Source organism: Tympanuchus pallidicinctus, unplaced genomic scaffold, assembly GCF_026119805.1.
Source record: "Tympanuchus pallidicinctus isolate F22 unplaced genomic scaffold, pur_lepc_1.0 scaffold3, whole genome shotgun sequence".
NCBI lineage: Eukaryota > Metazoa > Chordata > Aves > Galliformes > Phasianidae > Tympanuchus > Tympanuchus pallidicinctus.
This window is the reverse complement of record NW_026294747.1, coordinates 34,679,061-34,698,520: the sequence shown is the minus strand read 5'-3', so window position 1 is coordinate 34,698,520 and position 19,460 is coordinate 34,679,061. Positions and strand designations below refer to the sequence as shown.

At 34.7% G+C, this 19,460-nt stretch overlaps 1 protein-coding gene across 3 annotated transcripts in view; it reads right to left on the bottom strand.

Annotated features, from left to right (window-relative positions):
• The window catches only part of NPAS3 (neuronal PAS domain protein 3), a 596,309-nt gene that overhangs the window by 175,945 nt on the left and 400,904 nt on the right, over window positions 1-19,460 (bottom strand). For all 3 annotated transcript variants that reach the window (XM_052693214.1, XM_052693213.1, XM_052693215.1), the window contains one exon: window positions 9,986-10,075. In XM_052693214.1, the coding sequence (XP_052549174.1) occupies window positions 9,986-10,075 (90 nt within the window). The remainder of the gene's footprint in view (window positions 1-9,985; window positions 10,076-19,460) is intronic.

The following is a 19,460-nucleotide window of genomic DNA, read 5'->3' as shown; positions in this document are numbered from 1 at the left end:
GAAGTCTTCAAAAGTTACCTAGAATGCAGTATGAGCATTATATATCATATCAGTTTATAGATCAATGTGATCTCATTCAAATAAAGATGGAGCTAGTGTTTTCCCTTTCTATTTTACTGTTGTCAAATCTCACATCTTAAACAAAATATTGCCAAAATGTCTCAGACTTTTCTTAAATATAAGATTCAACTTCTAGCGCGCTAGCAACTGGGGAAAAAAAAAAAAAAAAAAAAAGAGTAGAAAATGTAAAGTAATAAAAGCTTTCCTCCCAAACAAAACAAAAACCCAATCAGAATGTAAATAAGCTTTTAAAAATATCATTTTCATGTACTTAATAACTTGAAACCAATGTATTATTAGAGTGGATCCTGGGGCAGGAGTTCTGAATACCAAAGGTTGGCAAAATTTTTCTTGGTTAGTGAGGAAGAAGCAGAACACATTTTCACAGCTCTGATCCTCAGTTGCAGAGTAGGGGCAGCATGCTATGTCTCTTCTGTCTGCTCACACAGGAGAAACATTTCTTTTGTCTGTCTTGCTTACACCATTTTGATTCCCCCTGCTCTAATACACTCACATGCTTCCTGCGTCTGGAGGAGAGGATAATTCTTGCTCTGAGGCGCATCCCCTCACTGCTGAAAGGTCTTTTCTCTCGTTCTTTTCTGCCTTAACTTTCTGACTCTGAGCACAGGTTTATCACACTCTTGCCACATCTGATCTCCTGCTTTTTGAAAGGGAAAATGTAGCCTTTGTTTGTCTCCCCTAGCTGCCAGTAGGAGTGTGGCTCTGCGGCAGAGCTGGGTTTTGCCGTCCCAGCACAGTGAAAGCACACTCTATGTGTCCCCAAACTGCTTAGAGATGCTCACAGTAGAACGGCACTAGCCTGTGCACTTGGATGTGTCCTCGTGGCACAGCTTGCAATAGGGCATTAAACTGGCTCTTCTACGGATTCGACTACAAAGGGTCCTTTTGGGGCTGTGACATGAGAACAATACATAAATAAGTGCCACAAGGAATTGAATTACTCACTATTAATGCAGGTAAGTATGAAGGCAGAAACAAATAGTAGAAAGAACTGTGAATGTGAATGCTGTTGAGGAATTCATCTGAGGAACTAGGATAAAAATGGGTTCACAGTGAATGTAATGAGTAATCTGACGCGCTTTTTTTTTTTTTTTCTTTTTTCCCTGAACGTTAAATACAGAAACTGATCTGCTTACATTTGCTCTCATGTTATAGCTTTATCAGGAAGCTGGTACCAGTCTCCGTGCAACTGGAAATGTGGGCATCAGATTTATTAGAATGCACCCTGGTTCAGATGCCAGAAAGAATTACAGGGAAATATGAGGTTAAAATGCTAAGGCAGGACAGGTCTATTTAATGCAGAAGATAAATGGGGAGACACAAAAGAATACAGATTAGTACTGTAAGATTTCTCACGAATGTGATTATCTTGAATTCCCACTACAAACCTTAGGGATTAAGCACCACCAGACTTTGACTTGGGTGTTTTCTGGTTTGCTGAAGACAGTTTGATGAGAATTCTTGACTAGATCCCCCACTAACTCTGTGGAGAATATTTTCACTGCAGAATTTGGAACGATTCTCCTCTATTACCAGTAATGCAGTAAATATTCTGTATTTCCTTTACTTGCCAGAAGGGGAGTCCTCAGTTAAGTCTGAAGACAACAAGTAAAAACCTGACCTACACTATAGCAATAGAAGAATAAAAGTTGCTGGCACCAAATACAAATTAAAAAAGAAAAAAGAAAAAAAAAAAGATCCATCTCATCTCCTAATTCAGAGCTGTTGAGGTGTTTGTTCCTTTGTTCTGGATGTACTTTCATATGCCAATGTTTAATTGGAGTGGTAGAACTGTCAATGAGGATTTACAGTGGAAAATATGACTGAGGTAATCTGAGTTAAATTTTATTTTATTTTTTACTATTATTATTATACAAAATTTTATAATATTTTTATTATTATTATATAAAATTTTATTTTATTGCAGGGCTATTTTTACCCTGATCCACTCAGGGACTGTGTATGAGAGCTGCTCCGAAATTAATGCCTCCTATTTTATTATGCTGGTCCATGATATCAAAGACAAATGTTGGTGTTTCGGCACTAGAGGTTGAAACTTTCTGTCAATATTCTGTTACATTTTGTTGCTGCGCGACAGATGGCAGCGGAGGGGCAGTCTGACAAGTCACATTCCGGACGGCCATGCATATTTTTACAAGTGTAGCATGCAGGTCTCTGGCAAAAATGCATAGCTGCTAATGATGGTGATTATGTTGAAAAATAGGTGAGAATTTCCTCTATCAGTGTCGTTCTGCTCTTTGTTGTAGTTTCCAGGGAAATAAATAGGGGGCATTACTTTCACAGCTCCATATTTATCTAGGCACTGTCTTTTTTTCCCGTAACCCTAAGCAAATCCTTGTGTTCGTGTGGCCTGACCCACTCTTTTTTAGGTGCTTGGAATTGGAATGCTGTTGAACAAAGCTGTACCGTTTCAATGCTACAAATCTTGGGTCTTTTCATACATCACAGAAAACTTGTCAGGCTTTTCATTTGCCTTTCTTTAAGTAGAGATGAAAAAGTGAATCAGTCTTTAGCATCAGTACATCTTGGATGCACTCAAAAGTATATTTACTTGCTATTAATCAAAATTTGTTAATGACTTTTCTTTTTTATTCTTTTAGAAATGAAATTGTGATCACTTGCCAGTACAATGACTTTTTAACCTCACTCTTAAAAGATCAAATAATTAATTTTGTGGGCTTTTTTTCCTCCATCTGTATAATATAGCAAGTTACTGTGGAAAATATATCTATTCCAAATTGGTATATTTCCCACCAGTATCTCTTTTTCTCCCCCCAATTATCCCACAGCTGTTTGTTTTCTGACTATATATAGAATATTTCACCAGCTTCCATACAAAAATCTCCTAATGCAATGCAAAAAAGATACTAAAATAGTCTGTAGCTAAGTTGGATAATATGTATGTTAATCCAGGAAAATACTTTGTCTATATATATATATTTTTAATAGAACTGAAAAATGTGAAATACCATTTTTCCCAGCTGTTTTACTTAAAACATTGCATCTACCAGACAGCAAATGGTCCAATTGCTAATGATAATGTTCTCAATCAACTTATTTAGTACTGGAAAGAGTTAAGAATTATAATGAAAATGCCTCATCAAAATCTTATTTTTAACATCAAATGCTAGAAATCATGATGTGACATGAAAAGTCTTCAGCCTTCAAATGTTAAACCAATGAGACTATATTTTATAGCACAGAGAATGTGTGTGATTCATTTTAACTAGTGAATCCCTTCTGCATAAAGTCTCTCAATGTTTTAGCCTCAATGGCTGGTGAAATATGTTCAAAAGAATAAATAAAAGGAACATGATTCTCATGTAAAATGGCATTCTGGATTCCTTTAGTTATCTCAACAGAGAGCTAAGTTCAGCAGAGCCTATAAGACAACACTGTTGGCAGTATTTAAGCATACTGTAGAATAATAATAAGCAAAACAATGCGATGAGTAACAATAAGTTAATTTCAAGTTTTAAAAAAATCAGCAAAACATCACTATACACTACACTTATACTGACTACAAAGTGACAGTCAGCGGATTATTCCACAGATTTCTAATGCTGAAAATTCTGATGGCATTTACTAGCATAACCTTTCAACTCTGAGCACATCAATAGAAGCAGACAGTGGTTTGAAATATGATTCCTTGCAGATAGCATATCCTCATTCATCTGACTGTGGTGCTCTGTGCTCCATTGCACAAACAGCGGCTCACCCACTTCTGAGAGGACACTAATAAAAAAGGCATCAATTTTCAGCTCTAGTACTACTGTGATCTCTTTATATGTTCGACATCCAACATTAAATTAAAATGCTGTTATAAATCCTACTTTCTGAATCTGGAATGAGTGTTGGGTTTTTGTCGCATGAGACTGCAGCAAATCTTGTCAAAAGCAAGGAAGCACGTCTTGTTCACTCAGAATTAATGTTGTGGATGAAAGAAAGAGGTAAAAGAGGTTGAATGGTGAACTGTGGGTGTTAAAGGCAGTAGGTAAAGCAGCTTTGGGGTACCAAATAGAGCATAACATTTGCCACTTTCAATGGGCTCCTAATCAGTAATTATAATTAAGAATTATAAACTGTGCTTGAAAAATAATATTTTCACTATGTAAAGTACCTTAAAAAAATCCTGCAAATGTTTACATGCTTTTATTCTTCACAATTTGGGCAATATATTCCTCTGTGCTAGCTGTGCTAGTTTTATCTGGTTTTGTAACAACCAGATAAAATAGGCAAATTGTTTTGGATCACTTCAAGACCATACAGTGAAGGCTGTTACAGGGTGTCTATGCAAAATTATGCATATTGATGTTGATGTTCAGGATTTCTGTCAGCTTATCATTTACATTTGAGTTGTCTTAAAAGTTCTTGTGTTGGGATAGAGATTTTTAAAAAAATCAAATAAAGAAAAAATTATTGGGCACTGGTGCAAAATACTACAACAGTGGCAAAATCTTTTCCTAAGAAAAAATAAAGCTGAGAGCAACGAGTGCAAGAAAAAGCAGTCAGGATATTTCTGCTATGTAGAAGGCTGCCGTATGTTTTGGAGCCTTTCAGCTGTGTCTGATAACCTCTAATGGCAGGTATCCTTTCTCCTCTAATAACTAAGCTAAACTATACTGAAAAAGCAATAATGGCCTCAGCAAAGATACCATGTCTATAGATATTTGTTCTTGCTGAGTTCATTCACAATTATGAAAAAAAAGAAACAAGCTTGCTTTTGGGGGGGTTGGGGAGTGCCTTGGAGAGCAGTTCAATATCTGGATCGAACAGAGGAACTTTTTCCCCCTAAGGATCCTGCCTGAAGAAACCTTGACATGCACAAAGTCAGAACCTAGACAAAGTTGCCCTGGTGAGAACGATAAGGTCACCCGTGGGATTGCTGAGATTATCTCTGTCAAGCACTTGGACAGCATGCAGTCAAATGATGCATCATGCAGTCATTTTCAGGGGGGAAAAATCAATTTCTTCACCAGGTCGCTATTTGCTTTTCAAAGTGCCCTTGTAGGCCTTCACCACCAAGCATTTATCAATTTAAATGTTGTAAATTGATAATGTGCCACCATGCCTTGTTCTGTTTCTGAATTATTTTGATACTTATATTTTCTTTCTGCTCTCAACATCCACAGAGCTACTCTATTTCAAGAGTTCCTCCCTTGCTTACCTTCCTCCTTTACTATAAAAGATGAAAGTAAATGAACTTTCTTATCTTGAATATTAAAAGAAATAACTTCCTTAAAAAACACATTAACAAAAATTCCCCAGGCTTTAATAATTTTTAAAGAGGTCAAACTATTCCATGCTAGTGTGCCAGTTTACTAGATCAGCAGAGATTATCTTTTCATATAGTATTTTATAAATTCAGAACGAAATCCAAAAAGAAAAACAAAACAAAAAACTTCTCTCTTTGCTATTGTTTGGATCTGCTTAAAAAAAATGAAGAAATGTAATTTTGCTGTGAATTTTCTGGTGTTTTGTTTATTTGATTTTTAAAATTATTGCTTAGATAATGGCACAGTGGGAAATTGGGGTAAAACTTACAGAACAGGTGCAAGTTTTGCTTTATATTACTTTTAAGCAAACAGCACAAAGCAATCCTTTAACCATCTACTAGCCTCAAGTTGATTTGCATTGAAAAACAGGTAGAGCAGAGTAGTTGAGGTTTATGCTTCGTAAAAGCAAAAGAAATACGCGGCTGTTGCAAAGCATTCTTAACCTCCAGTGATTTATTGGCCCTCAGCCAAGTTATCAGGGGAATCTAATTCTTCTTTATTATTCAAATAAACCACATTTGGCACCATGGTTCCTTTTCAGAATAGCTTCACAAATAGACTGAGTACTGTCATTTATTTGACCTTGTACTTGTGTGCTGTAGCTATAATTTTATTTGCCATTTCATAGAACAAATGCATAGAAAGCCAGTAAGGAGGTAGGTTATGCTATTAGTAACACACCACATATAATATATACTGGTTGGCTTTGCTTGCTCTGTTTTAAAAATTACAAAATCTCAACAATTTTCTTCTTTTATTTTTTTTCTTTACCTCTATTATCTTTTATTATTTCTGCAGCTGCACTGCTCCTTTTTAATGAGCTTTCTCTGCAATAGGCCAATTTATAATCCCGGTCCGTGTTCTGGACAAGCTGTAGCAAAGGTGTGAAATATTTTACTTTCAGGTATGGGCCTCACAGAAGGAAAGTAATGAATAATATCCTTGTTGAGTACAACTGTTAGTGAGAGATGATCAAGAATTTCTTTCCTGAAAAGTATTCTACCAAGCTTATCAGTCCATAATATTTTATATTGATCCTGAAACTGCACACCTCTATTAATTTTATCCCTTGTTCCAGATGGACTTTTCTCCCCATTTTGTGCTACTTGCATCAGCATATTTTTGTACTAAGTCTCAAACTCAACAATTATGCAAAAGAATTGAAATTTGGTAGGTATCTATACTGACTTCCAAGTGCCCCATTCCATTTCCTAAAGGAAATCTTGGTCCTAACTTGAAAATGTTTGAGAACAGACATAGGCAAAGCAATTTTGCAACACTACAGAGGTACAGTGTAACAAGAATTGTTTGCCTTGGCACAAGGAGAAAGTAAACCATGCAGTCCAACAGAAGAATGACTGCTATACCACGCGGTTCTAGACATGTCTGTCTCTTCCAACATGTACTGCAGATCCTGGAACTACTGAATGCTTAAAAGTATGTTGGAGTATTCCAGCTCGCCCCAGCTGTATCTGAGCTATCACTATTTATATAAACTAAGGATATAACACGGAGATTTTGGTCTCTTTCTGTTTCTTTTATTCTATTTCTTTTTCAGTCTTTATTTTGATCTAACACTGTCCTTCTCTATACTTCAGCATGTCCACATCCTCTGAAACTGCTCTGATTACAATTCCACAGCATACTGCCATACCAAAATCCATGTCTGCCAAGTTAGCTTGAAATTCTTGGTTGACATTAGCTGAGAGATAAAGTGTTCTAAACAAATATATGTCTCTACACACAAAAGATACATTCACATGCGATGTTGGAAGAATATTTATTTTAATTTTTGTTTACTGTTTGAATGCACTGTCATTTTTGCCAGAAGTAACGTTATTATCACCATTGCCAGACTACCTTCCAAGATAGTGTTTTATCAGATTTTTTTACTATTAGCCTTGCAGCTATCTTAGAATATCAGTATCCATTTGTTTTCTACCACTGGCTCTCAGTGTTCTGGCTCTCAGTGTTCAGAGAAGAGAAAAACTGGTTCAGTTAAAAAGGGTTTTCACCTGCTAAGACTTGGTACAATTATTATTTTCCCACTGCTAAGAGATGTGAGATTTTTTCTTTACAAATACAAAATATGTTATATATATTTTCCATGCATACAAAAAAAAAAAAAAAAAAAAAAAAGCTGAAGTCTCTAAGATGACACTTTACTAAAAAAATAAGACTCCAAAGTCAGCACTCCAAGATGATGATTCAAATAAAAATGCTTATGATGTACACCCAGACTTTTTGAAATGCAAAATTGCCTCCAGGTTCTATACAGATACATACTTGGGAGTGGGGGCTCATATCAGGATAGGGACACATCAGTGTTTACTTGCCGCACAAGTGATGCAGTAGCACATGTACAACATAGCACTCTTTCAGAAATTAAGAATTAAGACTGTTGTAGTGGAAATACTAGCATTTCCATGTATAGTTTCAGGAATGATTTTAGGGATATTCTTACCAATATTTTTTGCAACTAATAACGCTTTGAATAGTGATTTAGTGTCAAGTAGCTACAGTGCTCCTTTTGTAATTGCTGGAAACCTAGCTGTACAATAATATAAAACCAAACAATACGTTAAGAATGTAATAATTCAGAGACATACAAAGTAAAGACTGATGACAAGTGAAAATCAAAGATATTCAAGCAGATCTCAGTTGATATCATCTGCTAACATACTAAAAGCCACGGTCCTGATTCTGATTTTATATTATTTTTCCATTTATACTATCAGCAATGAACACAAGGAAACATTTTCACTGATAAAGACTAACACGCAAAGAAAATTGCTTAATTTATCAGAATTCTTTCTTGAAATGTATATGGGGATATGAGATGAAGTGCAAAGCCTCACCAACTGGATGTTAGTACAGAGTAAGGAAAGTCCTATAGTTAAAAAGATAGTGGCAGAAAATGTTTTTAACAAGGGACTAGCATAGGGTTAAAGCCAATTTTTTTTCTTGAACAGATGATATTTCAGATGGCCACACTATTCCAGATGCATCAATTTCCTTGAAAATCCAATCCATATATGTGCATATGCTGTGCTGGCAGGAGGACTGACTGAAATGGCCAAAACCCAAGAGCTAATATTCTTTTGGCCAGAATAATGCAATTATTATTTTCCTAGCTATCAGTCTAAGCATACAGAGCCATCTGTTATGCAAAGCAAACATACACATCTCAATTACAGAAAATGCAGTTGCCTTGACAGAATTTGGATTACACCACTAACCAGGGCTGTAAAATTTGTTTTAAGCTACCGTATAATGGATGCCTTTCAGGAGTTTCCTAATTAGCATTTACCTGCTTAAACTAATTATCCATCCTTCTTCTTTACTGGCTTGTTAAACTTTGTTGGATACTATGCATAAAACAGATTAATATGAGCATAAGACAATAATAAACATTAAAGTTCTGATTCTTTACTGTATTAGCAACATGGTGGCGCACCAATTTCAAAATCTGAGATTCTCGATACCAATTCCCAAACAGATTAAGCCAGGTATTAAAGTCTATTACAAAACAAGGGACTTTAATGGCAGAAAAAAATACATATATGAGTAAGAAACACCTTTAGCATTTGCTTTGATAAAGCCAACCCAAAATAACAATTACTGAACTTACTAAAACAAATTTCTTGCAATTTCTTTGATGACTTAATGAACATCTATCCTAACTCTCATGACATAATATTCAAAATTAGTAATTTTCTGCACCAAGAGTTAAAATTTCCCATTTCATTACCGTTGGGGTACACCAAAACTAACAGTTGTCAGTAATAATACTTGCCTCCTCACAGCAGTATCGATACCAATTTAAAGGAAATAAATATTTATATTAGATTTTCTTTTTCTCCTCTGAGTGAATGCAATAGAAACAGATATCTTACCCTGCAAATCATCATGTAAAATCTTTCTTCTGCATTTCTAAATGCAAGTAAAAAGAAGCTATTCTAACAAAAGATTTCTGAATGCAGCAGGATTAGGGCTAAGTACCAGCAAACAACTTTCCCTTCTCTTCCATTCACCCTTTTAATCTTTGAAAAACAGTTGTTAGCAATTACATTTTAAAAATACTGTATTTAATATATTTTCTTCATATTAGTGAACATTTGTGGAAGCAGCAAAACGTGTCCTTGTTGGAACCCTCCCTGCCAGACATTTTAATGGTCTCTTTCAGCATTTCTTGACTCCAAATGACTCCCTGTCATTGTGTCAGCTCCCTAGATAATGCAGGGTACTCCATAAACATCCAGTAATAGGACACAAGGGAAGTACTATTAACGTATCCCTTTCCTATCAGGTATAGAGGTTTAAAGTTCAAAACAACCAAGAAAAGAAACTTGATTTGTTCTCAATAAATTAATAATGATCCGTCATGGCAAAAAGTTTTCAGGCACAAGTGTATCTTATTTGAACATCCAATACTGATAGACATGTTTTTCAATTACTTCTCAGGATGAACCAGATGCAACTTTAAATAACTAATTAAATAATCCATGCAAAATACAGAAACTAGATTATTAAAATTTCTTTTAAAATGAGAAACAGAAGAACACATCACACACAATTATGCTATAGAACTGAAAGCATGTACTTACTTGGGACAGGCCTAAGTAGATGGAGACAGTTTCAGAAATGTACAAAAATTTTCCTTCTTGATTTAGTGCAAATACAAATCCATCCAGGGACTGCGGAGAAAGAAAAGTCTAGTGAATATATTAACTAAAAATGTTAAATCCTAGATAGAAATAGATTCAAACAAGGTATCACAGAACAAATTGAGGAAAACATTCAGATGTGTGTTTTTAATTTGAATCCTTAAGACCATTCTGTTATAAAATTTATATATTAAAAATCAACACTAGTATATTTCAAAGTTGAAGGACTTACTGTTCTGCTTATATCTGCCATATACTATATAAAGTTATCTCATTTGAATACAGGAAAAATACAGAAAAATGAAATGTTCTTCAATTTTTTTTACAGGAAGAAATACATAAGAAGAACAAATAGCCTTCCAATCAAATGATATGTAAGGAGATCCCCGAATTATTCCCCAGAATAAAAGGAGAGAAAACTGAAAAACAAAATCTGAAAACAAACAAACAAACGAGAAAAAGAAAATAAAATCCTGCCACCACTCAAACCACTATGGACCTAAATAATTTGTTAATTAATTGAGGATTACACACACACCATTTTCCTTTTGTGAGACAACAAACAAAGCCAATCAGCAGATTACCCTCCAATATGCTTACAGCTTAGGCCTATAGAAATGTTATGAATTTCATCCCTTTGGTACAAAACTCTAGACCAAACTTTAGTTTGTCAGGTTGTCTTTGGATGCAGTTTCCATTGCAACTGCAAAAATGCACAGATTAATGCATATCTTTTGAAACATGACTGCAGTTAATAAACAAAGGACTATATTCTAAACTGACATGTAGAGTAAATCACTCTGCATCAAGATGGAAATATACATCTAGGTACACGAGCAAATTTTTTCTAGGAATAAATTGCCTTTCAAATACTACATGTGCCTTTAGTTTTATGCTTTTTAGAAGGCTGACTGCTGGCAAAAAAAAAAAATAATAATACTGCAAGTCTAAAATCACAGTTATTGTTTTTATCATTTTAAATATAGAACAGTAATTTCTAGTTTTTAATTTCTTTGATTCTTCTCCTTGATTAATTTCCAATACACTGCTAGTCAGAAATTGTCCTTAGGAAGCACTCACTCCACTCTGATGTAGTAGGTGGTTCAAAAATCAGTGTTTTCTAAAAAAAAATACACCCCATATTGGAAAACAAACCCTTACTGCATTAAAAAAGATACTCCAATTTATATTTATGAATTAATAAAAATGTAAATCTGCATAGATTTCCTTCATGTAAAAACATTTACATTCTGCAAACCATTTATGGCCTCTTATAAATCATCATAATTTTTTTTTAAATGATTAACGTCAATGCCTTGAATTTTGATGTCAACAACAGGTGGAAAATTTGGAGCAGTGAAGTTCAAACTTGAATCTATACAAGGACAATTAAAACCTTTACACATTTGATCTCCCCAAGTACATATTTCTTCTGTTACTTCCCACTTGCCCTGGCACAGAAAGATCAGAAGAATGGATCTTCAAGGGTCTCAGTATAAGTTGTCCTGATTTTCTGTCTCAGATTCCCCTCTTTGAGGAAAATGTTTTAATCCCCTGCTAGAAATAAAAGAGAAAACTATCAACCTGATTCCCTGGCCACTCATGTATGTCTTTGCTAAAAAGACTTTCTCCAACAACAACTTGCAGTACTGAATCAGACTAATGTCTACCAGCAGTGGTTGATTTCCCTGGATCCAACAGTCTGCACCCTACTTCAGAACAGCATTTGAAATATCAGTGCCAGTTAGGTAGGTAATGACCAGACTACTAGAAGCTTCTTTCTAGCGTCAGGTTGTTACTAGTTTCCATGGTCATGACAGGTGATATTCTATGTAATTACTCCTACAACTATTGCACTCAAGATTCTTTTTGAATCAAAATATTTTGTTGGTTGAATAATATCCCATTCAAGGAAATTTCATAGTTTTTAACATAACCCATTTTTAACATATCCAATATGTGTGATTCCCCTCCTCTTTTACTAGAAAAAGGCTCCATGCACTCAGCACATTTATAATCTGTTCTATTTAGTTTGCTAGATTACTGTGTAATTATCTGGCATATCTGGATAGTGTTTTGGGAGGATAACAAAATGTAATTCTGAGTAATGGCTTTCTTGCTTCTCTTCTAAATAAGCATGATCTTATTTAGGAACTCAGGCCTTTTAATGAAAGAAAAAATTATAGAAAGCTTTCATCACAAAGTAGAAATATTCTGCTCAATGTTGACTTGGAATTGGCTAAAAATAGCTTTGCTGGAAATACAGAAATAAATAAAATCTCAGGTAGGCATGAGAGTAAAAAGAAATTACAACATTTATGGCTGAAGTTTTTAAAGTAACCAGCAACTGGGAAGAGTGTTAAATGCGAAAATTTAACATCTTAAAGCATCTTAAGCTTTTTCACATTACTTCTCCATTTCACCCTTGTCTTTCAGTTAAACAGTTTTAATGCTTGATCCTGTTCTTTTGCTTTCCTTTGGGAAAATATTCCTTACTTTTTACCTCCTAGTTTTACAAGGGAGGTTACTATGGCACCACTGATGGAATGGCAGGGCCAGTGTAGCATACCTACAACTCTTTTAGGCTTCTTGCATATCTAGTCATTTCCATGCCATAAGTAAGACAACTGAGACAACTATGTGGTGGTCATGTATTTTTTCTCTGCTTCCTTTCCCTGCTTCCTGAAGTTATGTTTGAATAAAAATACTGACATAATTCACCACATTTTAAATTGAGCAAAATTCAAAAGATTACTTAATCATATTTTGGAAGAGCCACTGATTAATTGCTAATAGAGCAGCTAACTCAAAGTGCAAATACATTAGAAGTAATAAGCTCAAATCCTCATATCAGAGAAAAATGATCATAAAAACAGTAGAAGAAATGGTCACCTTCCAGTGCAAGGCAGTTCCTCCCACCCACACAAAAGAACTGAGATGGACCCCTTTTGTGACAGCGTTGTTGTTCCTTATACAGGTCAAACAGTAGTTCTGAAGGACTACCTCATTCGTTATTCATAGGTATTATTTATGAATATTTATTATTTAAGTAATGCGTGTTGAAAATTTTCAATTTTTCATAAAGCGATGTCCTTTGTGCATGCCAAGAGAGCAATAGACTTCAGAGAAAGCTGGCAGATAACGTAGCAGGGGTTATATTATATACTGAAGAAGAGTATATGGTGTCATTGTATCTACAAACAATTTTGTATTAATGAGTAATTTTTGGAAGTATTATTTGTATTACATTTGTGTAGCCAAGAAGCCAATAAATATGAGAAGGGTACTGGATTTACTCAGCTTTCAAGTCTCTCTTTTAAACTGAGCTGCACATTGTCATTTCCAGCGGGAATTTCACTGTAGGTCAAAGGCAGATAGTATTTGTGTTTTGGAAATTCCACAGTTCCAAGGTTATCAACTATGACGTACAAATAGCACGTGCAAAGGCAACGAGTATTTTGCAAAATGTCCTGTTTTTGTTGAAGGAAAATATCAATACCTTCTTGAGTTCATTTTGTTTTTATTTTTAAAAGTGAAATTGACTTCCATAAACTTTGTGTTATCTCATTTACTGCAGTGCCTTAAAAATGGTCAGGGTAAACATCTATTCCAATTTTAAGCACAATCACATTTTAAAAAGACCAGCAACTTCTTGTTTAAACCTACACTTACTGCTCATATGCAAAATGTGATTAAAGCTGAATTTCCCCAGTACTTTTATTTCAGAAAACTATTATGTATTATGCTGTTTCAATCACCACAGGCTACTTTTTAATTTTTTTTTTTTAATACTGCCCCACTGTTTTCAACAGGCGCCAATTAAGATTCCAGGGTCAAAGGGTTAATTACATCTTCTTACCCGCTATGTAGCATTTTCTGATTATTAACCAAGGTTGGATTAAGATGAAAAAGAACTGACACAAATGTTAATGCTTGCCCCTCCTTGAGAAGATTTATCATAATACCATGCTGAAATCTATATGCTTTTTTCAAAGCTGTTAGAGAATGAAATCTTAGAGGAAGCACTAAAATAAATGCTTTAAAGACATGGAAGTATCTGATTTATTGAGCTAGTTCTCTTATTCCTGAAAACTGTCCTAAGCCAGAGAGACAGGACTGATAGAAGATTTCCTTTGTCACATATCAGCAAGTCAATGTGGTAGACATGAGGGAAGTGAGACTCAGATGTAAAAGTCACTAGCTACAGCACCTTTGAATAATAATGCCAATAATTATAATTTACGTCCTTTGACATCAAAATAATACGAAAATGTAAAGCATGGGATTTTAACCCAAAATACTAAGTGGTTTGTACAGTGTTTGTTGAATACTGAGGTTATTTCCTTTCAAGATATGAAACCTACTGTACCACTTTGACCGAATATGTGCTAATGTATAATGCATTGCACAAAATGGATTTATATTTGTCAGAGGAATTTTGTCCCAGATATTTTTGCATATACCCACTACAGACAAATTTAATTGACTGGGATGTTAATATAGTGTCCTTCTGGAGAATATCCTCTTATTGCGTACTATCCATGCAGTCCTTAATTCCTTCTAGTGTATTCCAGCATCACAAAAAACCCTGTTACCCTGACCTAAACTCCAGTTAGAGTGAAGAATTACCAGTAGGCTAGGTTATTTTAATGATAGATTATTTTAAACTAAGCCTTCACCATCTGTTTCACCCCTAATTATGAATGCAAAAAGAACATATTTCACAATTACATCAGTAAAAAGTAAGATATACATGATTTAAATGCATGCATGCCTTCTTTGTCCAATGCAGCATGCATCTGTGATGTTTTTCTTGTATCTCAGGCTCCGATCAGGAGATATGGGCTGGGGAAGGGACTACTTCCCCTGATAAAATAGATGAATTGATATACTAAACTTTTTCCTGGCAAACTGATCATCTTAATTAGAATTTTTCACTGTTGTAATAAAATAATATCATAACTAGAGCTGAGCATTAAAAAGCTTGTCACCAATTAAACATACAACATTCCAAGTAAGAGGCTATATAGAATGCAGCTGACACTAAAGCAAAGAGTTCTTCTCTTGCAATATCACTGCATAGTGCATAGTGCAAAACACATTGCATATGTGTTATAGCATAACTTAAGAACATATTTACTAAGGATGGCAACAAAAACATGAGTCTCATCTCCAAATGTCAAGCATTCTTGGTCAGGGCTCTCAAATAAATTGAAAGGCATAGACAGTGACAAACAGAACTCAGATTCAAAGCTTGAGTGCTCATTTACTGCACTCTCTCTATTACTCATCAGAGTAATATCCACCAGCAATGCCAACACACAAAACAGTAAAGACTTCGGTGGAAAATCTGACGTTGGGGCTTTACAATTAAGTATTGTGAGAAAACGAGAATATTATTCCTGGAAATGTGATCTTACATGTGTTGTACTGGATACACAAATATAAATAAAGTTTGATCATCTGCTAACTTACAGAAATCTCTAAAAACTTTATTCCTCTCCCTCTTCATTCTTGTTAATGCTTTGCAAAATACAACAACAACAAAATCCAAATAAAATAAAATGGCATAAGAATGTCTGCTGTGTTCTTTAGGCTACAAGCTTTTTTTTTTTTTTTTTTTTTTTTAAACCATATTGTAAGAATCCCAACAAACAGAAAATTCTGTTTTCAACTCTCATATCATTGCCACTTTTCAATCATATTCCATGCATGCTTATATGATCATATATTTCTTGTGAATGAATTACATATATTTGGCAAGCAACATGTAATCGGGAACAAAACAATTGCAGTAAAAAAGACGAAGCAAGAGGACAAGCTCAAAGGATGTGGTTAGTTATGACGTTGATGCAAGGCTCCTAAGTGGTCATCTTCATGCTCTTTGCTTTTGTGGTCAGGAAGTAATGTATGACAACAAGGAAGTACCAGAAAATAAATGTGTCAGTAAGATCTGTTTTATAGCTTGAAATCAAGAAACAAAAGAGTAAACTTTACTGATTCTCTCAATGAATCTTTCACCAGACTCACAGAATAACTGTGTTTATGTAACCAAAGCAGAAAAAAAACTATTTGATTTAAAAATAAGATTTTGTATTAGATCAGAATCACTGCAAGAAGAGGAGAAGAGAAAAATTAAGAGATAAGAATAATGTTTGAAACCTAATCTGGCATTTGAATTCTTAAGGTGTATTCCCAGGTGTATTCACCAACAAGAAGCTGAGAGTTATCAACCATAAGCCTGAGAATCACAGGAAGATTACACATCTCAGAATTATACAAGTTCAAGAAAAAAAAAACACCAAATAAAGCCTGAAAACCAACAAAATCACAGATCAAGAGTTTGACAGTTTTATTATGCAAAAGCAATAAATTACTTTTAGGGGCTTTGTTGATACTAATGTCAATATTTTCTAAAAGACCATTTTATATTTCTACAAAATCCCAAGCCATCTGACTACGCAGCACCATGAAAGTCACTAAACTCACTGAAAAGTTGGCATCACAGTAGGAGAAAGAACTATATCCTAGGGTTGAAATGTAATGCTATTTAAAGAAAGAAATAGATAAGCTTATTAATGTGAAAAAAAAAAAACCCTCTCTAAACTCCAAGACAGATTTTTTGTAATTATTCTGCATCCTGTTTATCAGAAGATATATCTTTTTTTTTGTCCAAACCTTTCATATAACATATAGAAAAAACATATTAAAGTCAAAATACCAGACAGAATAACAAAATTGAGTTAAATTATCTACACAAATTTTTTTGGTCAAGTACTTGCACTGTTTTGCTACATTCCCTATATCTCTGCTAATTCTGCTTCTGTTTGATCAACTGATCCAAATTACTGGGCTGAACTGGGCTGTTGAAATTCTTAATGCAGGTTTTCATGCACGCGCTGATGAGCATTGAGGGAATTAAACTATTTGTTAGAAATGATCCAGTGTCTTATGCAGTAGAGAGATGGCTGAAGTGGAGTAGGTTATTTCAACTTACATGACTTCAAGATTTTACTAGTCTGATGACATGATAGAACTTGAAGTTCTTGAACCATTTTCATTCCTGTGCTGGGGACGAGGCAATCTCTCCTCTGAGTAAAATATTTTACAAGGTGAGTAGCATAAGAAGTGAGTAGATAGGAAATATGAGTTTACTCTTTTTGCTTTTTTTTTTTTTTTTGGAATGTGTGGAAGATAATAAGTCATACATACATTTTTTTACATGTAATGAAAATAGTTTCATAAAGGTTTCATAGCAGGAACATGTTAAATAAACTGTGCATTCCCTCTCTATTTCTGTATCTGTGGTCTCCACATCTGTAGTCTGCACTCTGATCAATTTCAAACTGAACTCTTCCATGTGAAAAATGAACTACTCAGAAGTCTGAACAATCTGAACTATTCAGTCTGAGTACCTTCAGCTTTAACTGAATGGACCTTTGAAAAGTAACTGAGAAAAGTGAGCTTACTGTATACAGATTTAAGTTTTCAACAGAACATTTAAACCATTAATGGACCATTCTGGGGTCTGCTAGTACAAAATAAAAAGATGAAAAATTTCTGTTCTCATTGAAAAATGCTATTGTTAATTTTCCGTTCTTCTGCATAAATTATTCATTAGTGAAATAAAACACTGATTTCGTTAGTACATGCTATACTAACCAGTGCTGAATATATTTGAAGTTAAAACCTTACTAGGCAGGATATTTATCTTCTCTTTACTATTCTCTTTCCTGAGAGAAAAAAGGTACGCAATTAGCGTAAAAGAAAAAGGGAGAAAAAAGGACTCTTGAGGGAGGCATTCAGCACTATTGCACTTAGTTAAAATTCAGTTCTGTGGGGGTTGTGTATTAAAGCTGACCTTTATGATCTTTATCATTTTTATGATGCCCATTCCTGATGAACTCCTACCCTTCAATTACATAGGATGTGTAGTTGTGCTTCTAGACTGTTTGGACAGCAGACCATAATGGCAATATCTGCCCCATGTAATGCAATCCAGTGTACTGTGTAGGGTAAGAATGATCATATAGAGATTACATTATTTACCATTTACTCTCAGAATTTGATTGTTTCAACCAGGGTTAAGTGTATATCTGGCTGTGGATTGACTGGCTTTGCTTTGGATATACAGAATTTGAATATCAAGTGGTTTCTGTTCTTTGTTGGTACAAATATTCTGGTCATACAGGCATTTGTGTTCCAAGAGGTAATGCCCTATGGACTTGATATTTTGCAGGTGCTTACAGTATTTACTACTACGAGTGCCTAAAACCAAAAGGGTAAACTGGCAGGAGCTATGGAGTACTGACAGGATAAGGGCTAAGTCCCTGGATCTGCATGTAAGACCAAACACACAGAAAGAAACTGTAGGAATCTGATCTGAATGGAACCCATAGTGCACATAGAAGTGTCAGTAGAAGCATAACTGACTGGAAGCAGAAAGTATTACTGTGAATATTATTGTTTGTCAAAGTAGCGAGTTTAAAGCCCTTTATGTTGTGTGTTGTATAAGTACTTCAATTTACATAAGGTACATTCCAATCATTCATAAACACTGTATATCTGCCTTTGTGGTTAATTTTTTCTTTTAATATACACAATCTGACACTATTTGAAAGTAAACAGATAAAGTTATTATGTTGTCTAAAAACTAGACAAAAGAATAGGGAAGATTAGTTAATTGTACTCTTAAAATAACACCTGCAGTCATCAGCAGGTGCTCAAGATGCTCCCCTGATTGTCCTGACAACTGGCTTACTAGAATTAGCCCTACAGCCCACAACTGAGTACATATGTATGAAACTGCAATGGAAGTGAGAACAAGTGAAGCAGAGATGCTTTGCTCAGGAAAGAACAGGATGAGAGGCCTATGCTTAGCATATTTAACTTATTACATGATAATACAGATAGCCAAAATAGATTTGAATGACAAATGGAGTTGAGTCCTTTACCTAGCCTATCTATGGATTTATACTCTTCTTGAAAGAAGAGCATGTTGAAAATACTTTATAGACCTTGGAATACTTTATAGACAAAAGAATACAGAGAAATTAAGATCAAAGAATAGAAGGAACATAGCCAAAGTCCATCAAATCCAGTGCCATTTCTAACTAATTTCTGACAGATGCATGGGGAAACCAGCAACAGCAAAAACAAATGAACACAAAAAAAACCCTCAACAATCCTATGTTCTTATCTTCAGCCTTTTATCCCATGCTGTAATTCAAAGAAGGCAGAACCTGGTCCTAATTAGCTGAGAATTTCTCCAGCTGTCACTTCTCTGTGTACTAAGGTGGTAATCCATTTCCTACACCAAGTTTTCCTACATGTATGGAATTCTGTAGCAGTTCCATAGATGTCCACTTTGAAGACTTATAGAATAGAATCATAGAATCACCAAGGTTGGAAAAGA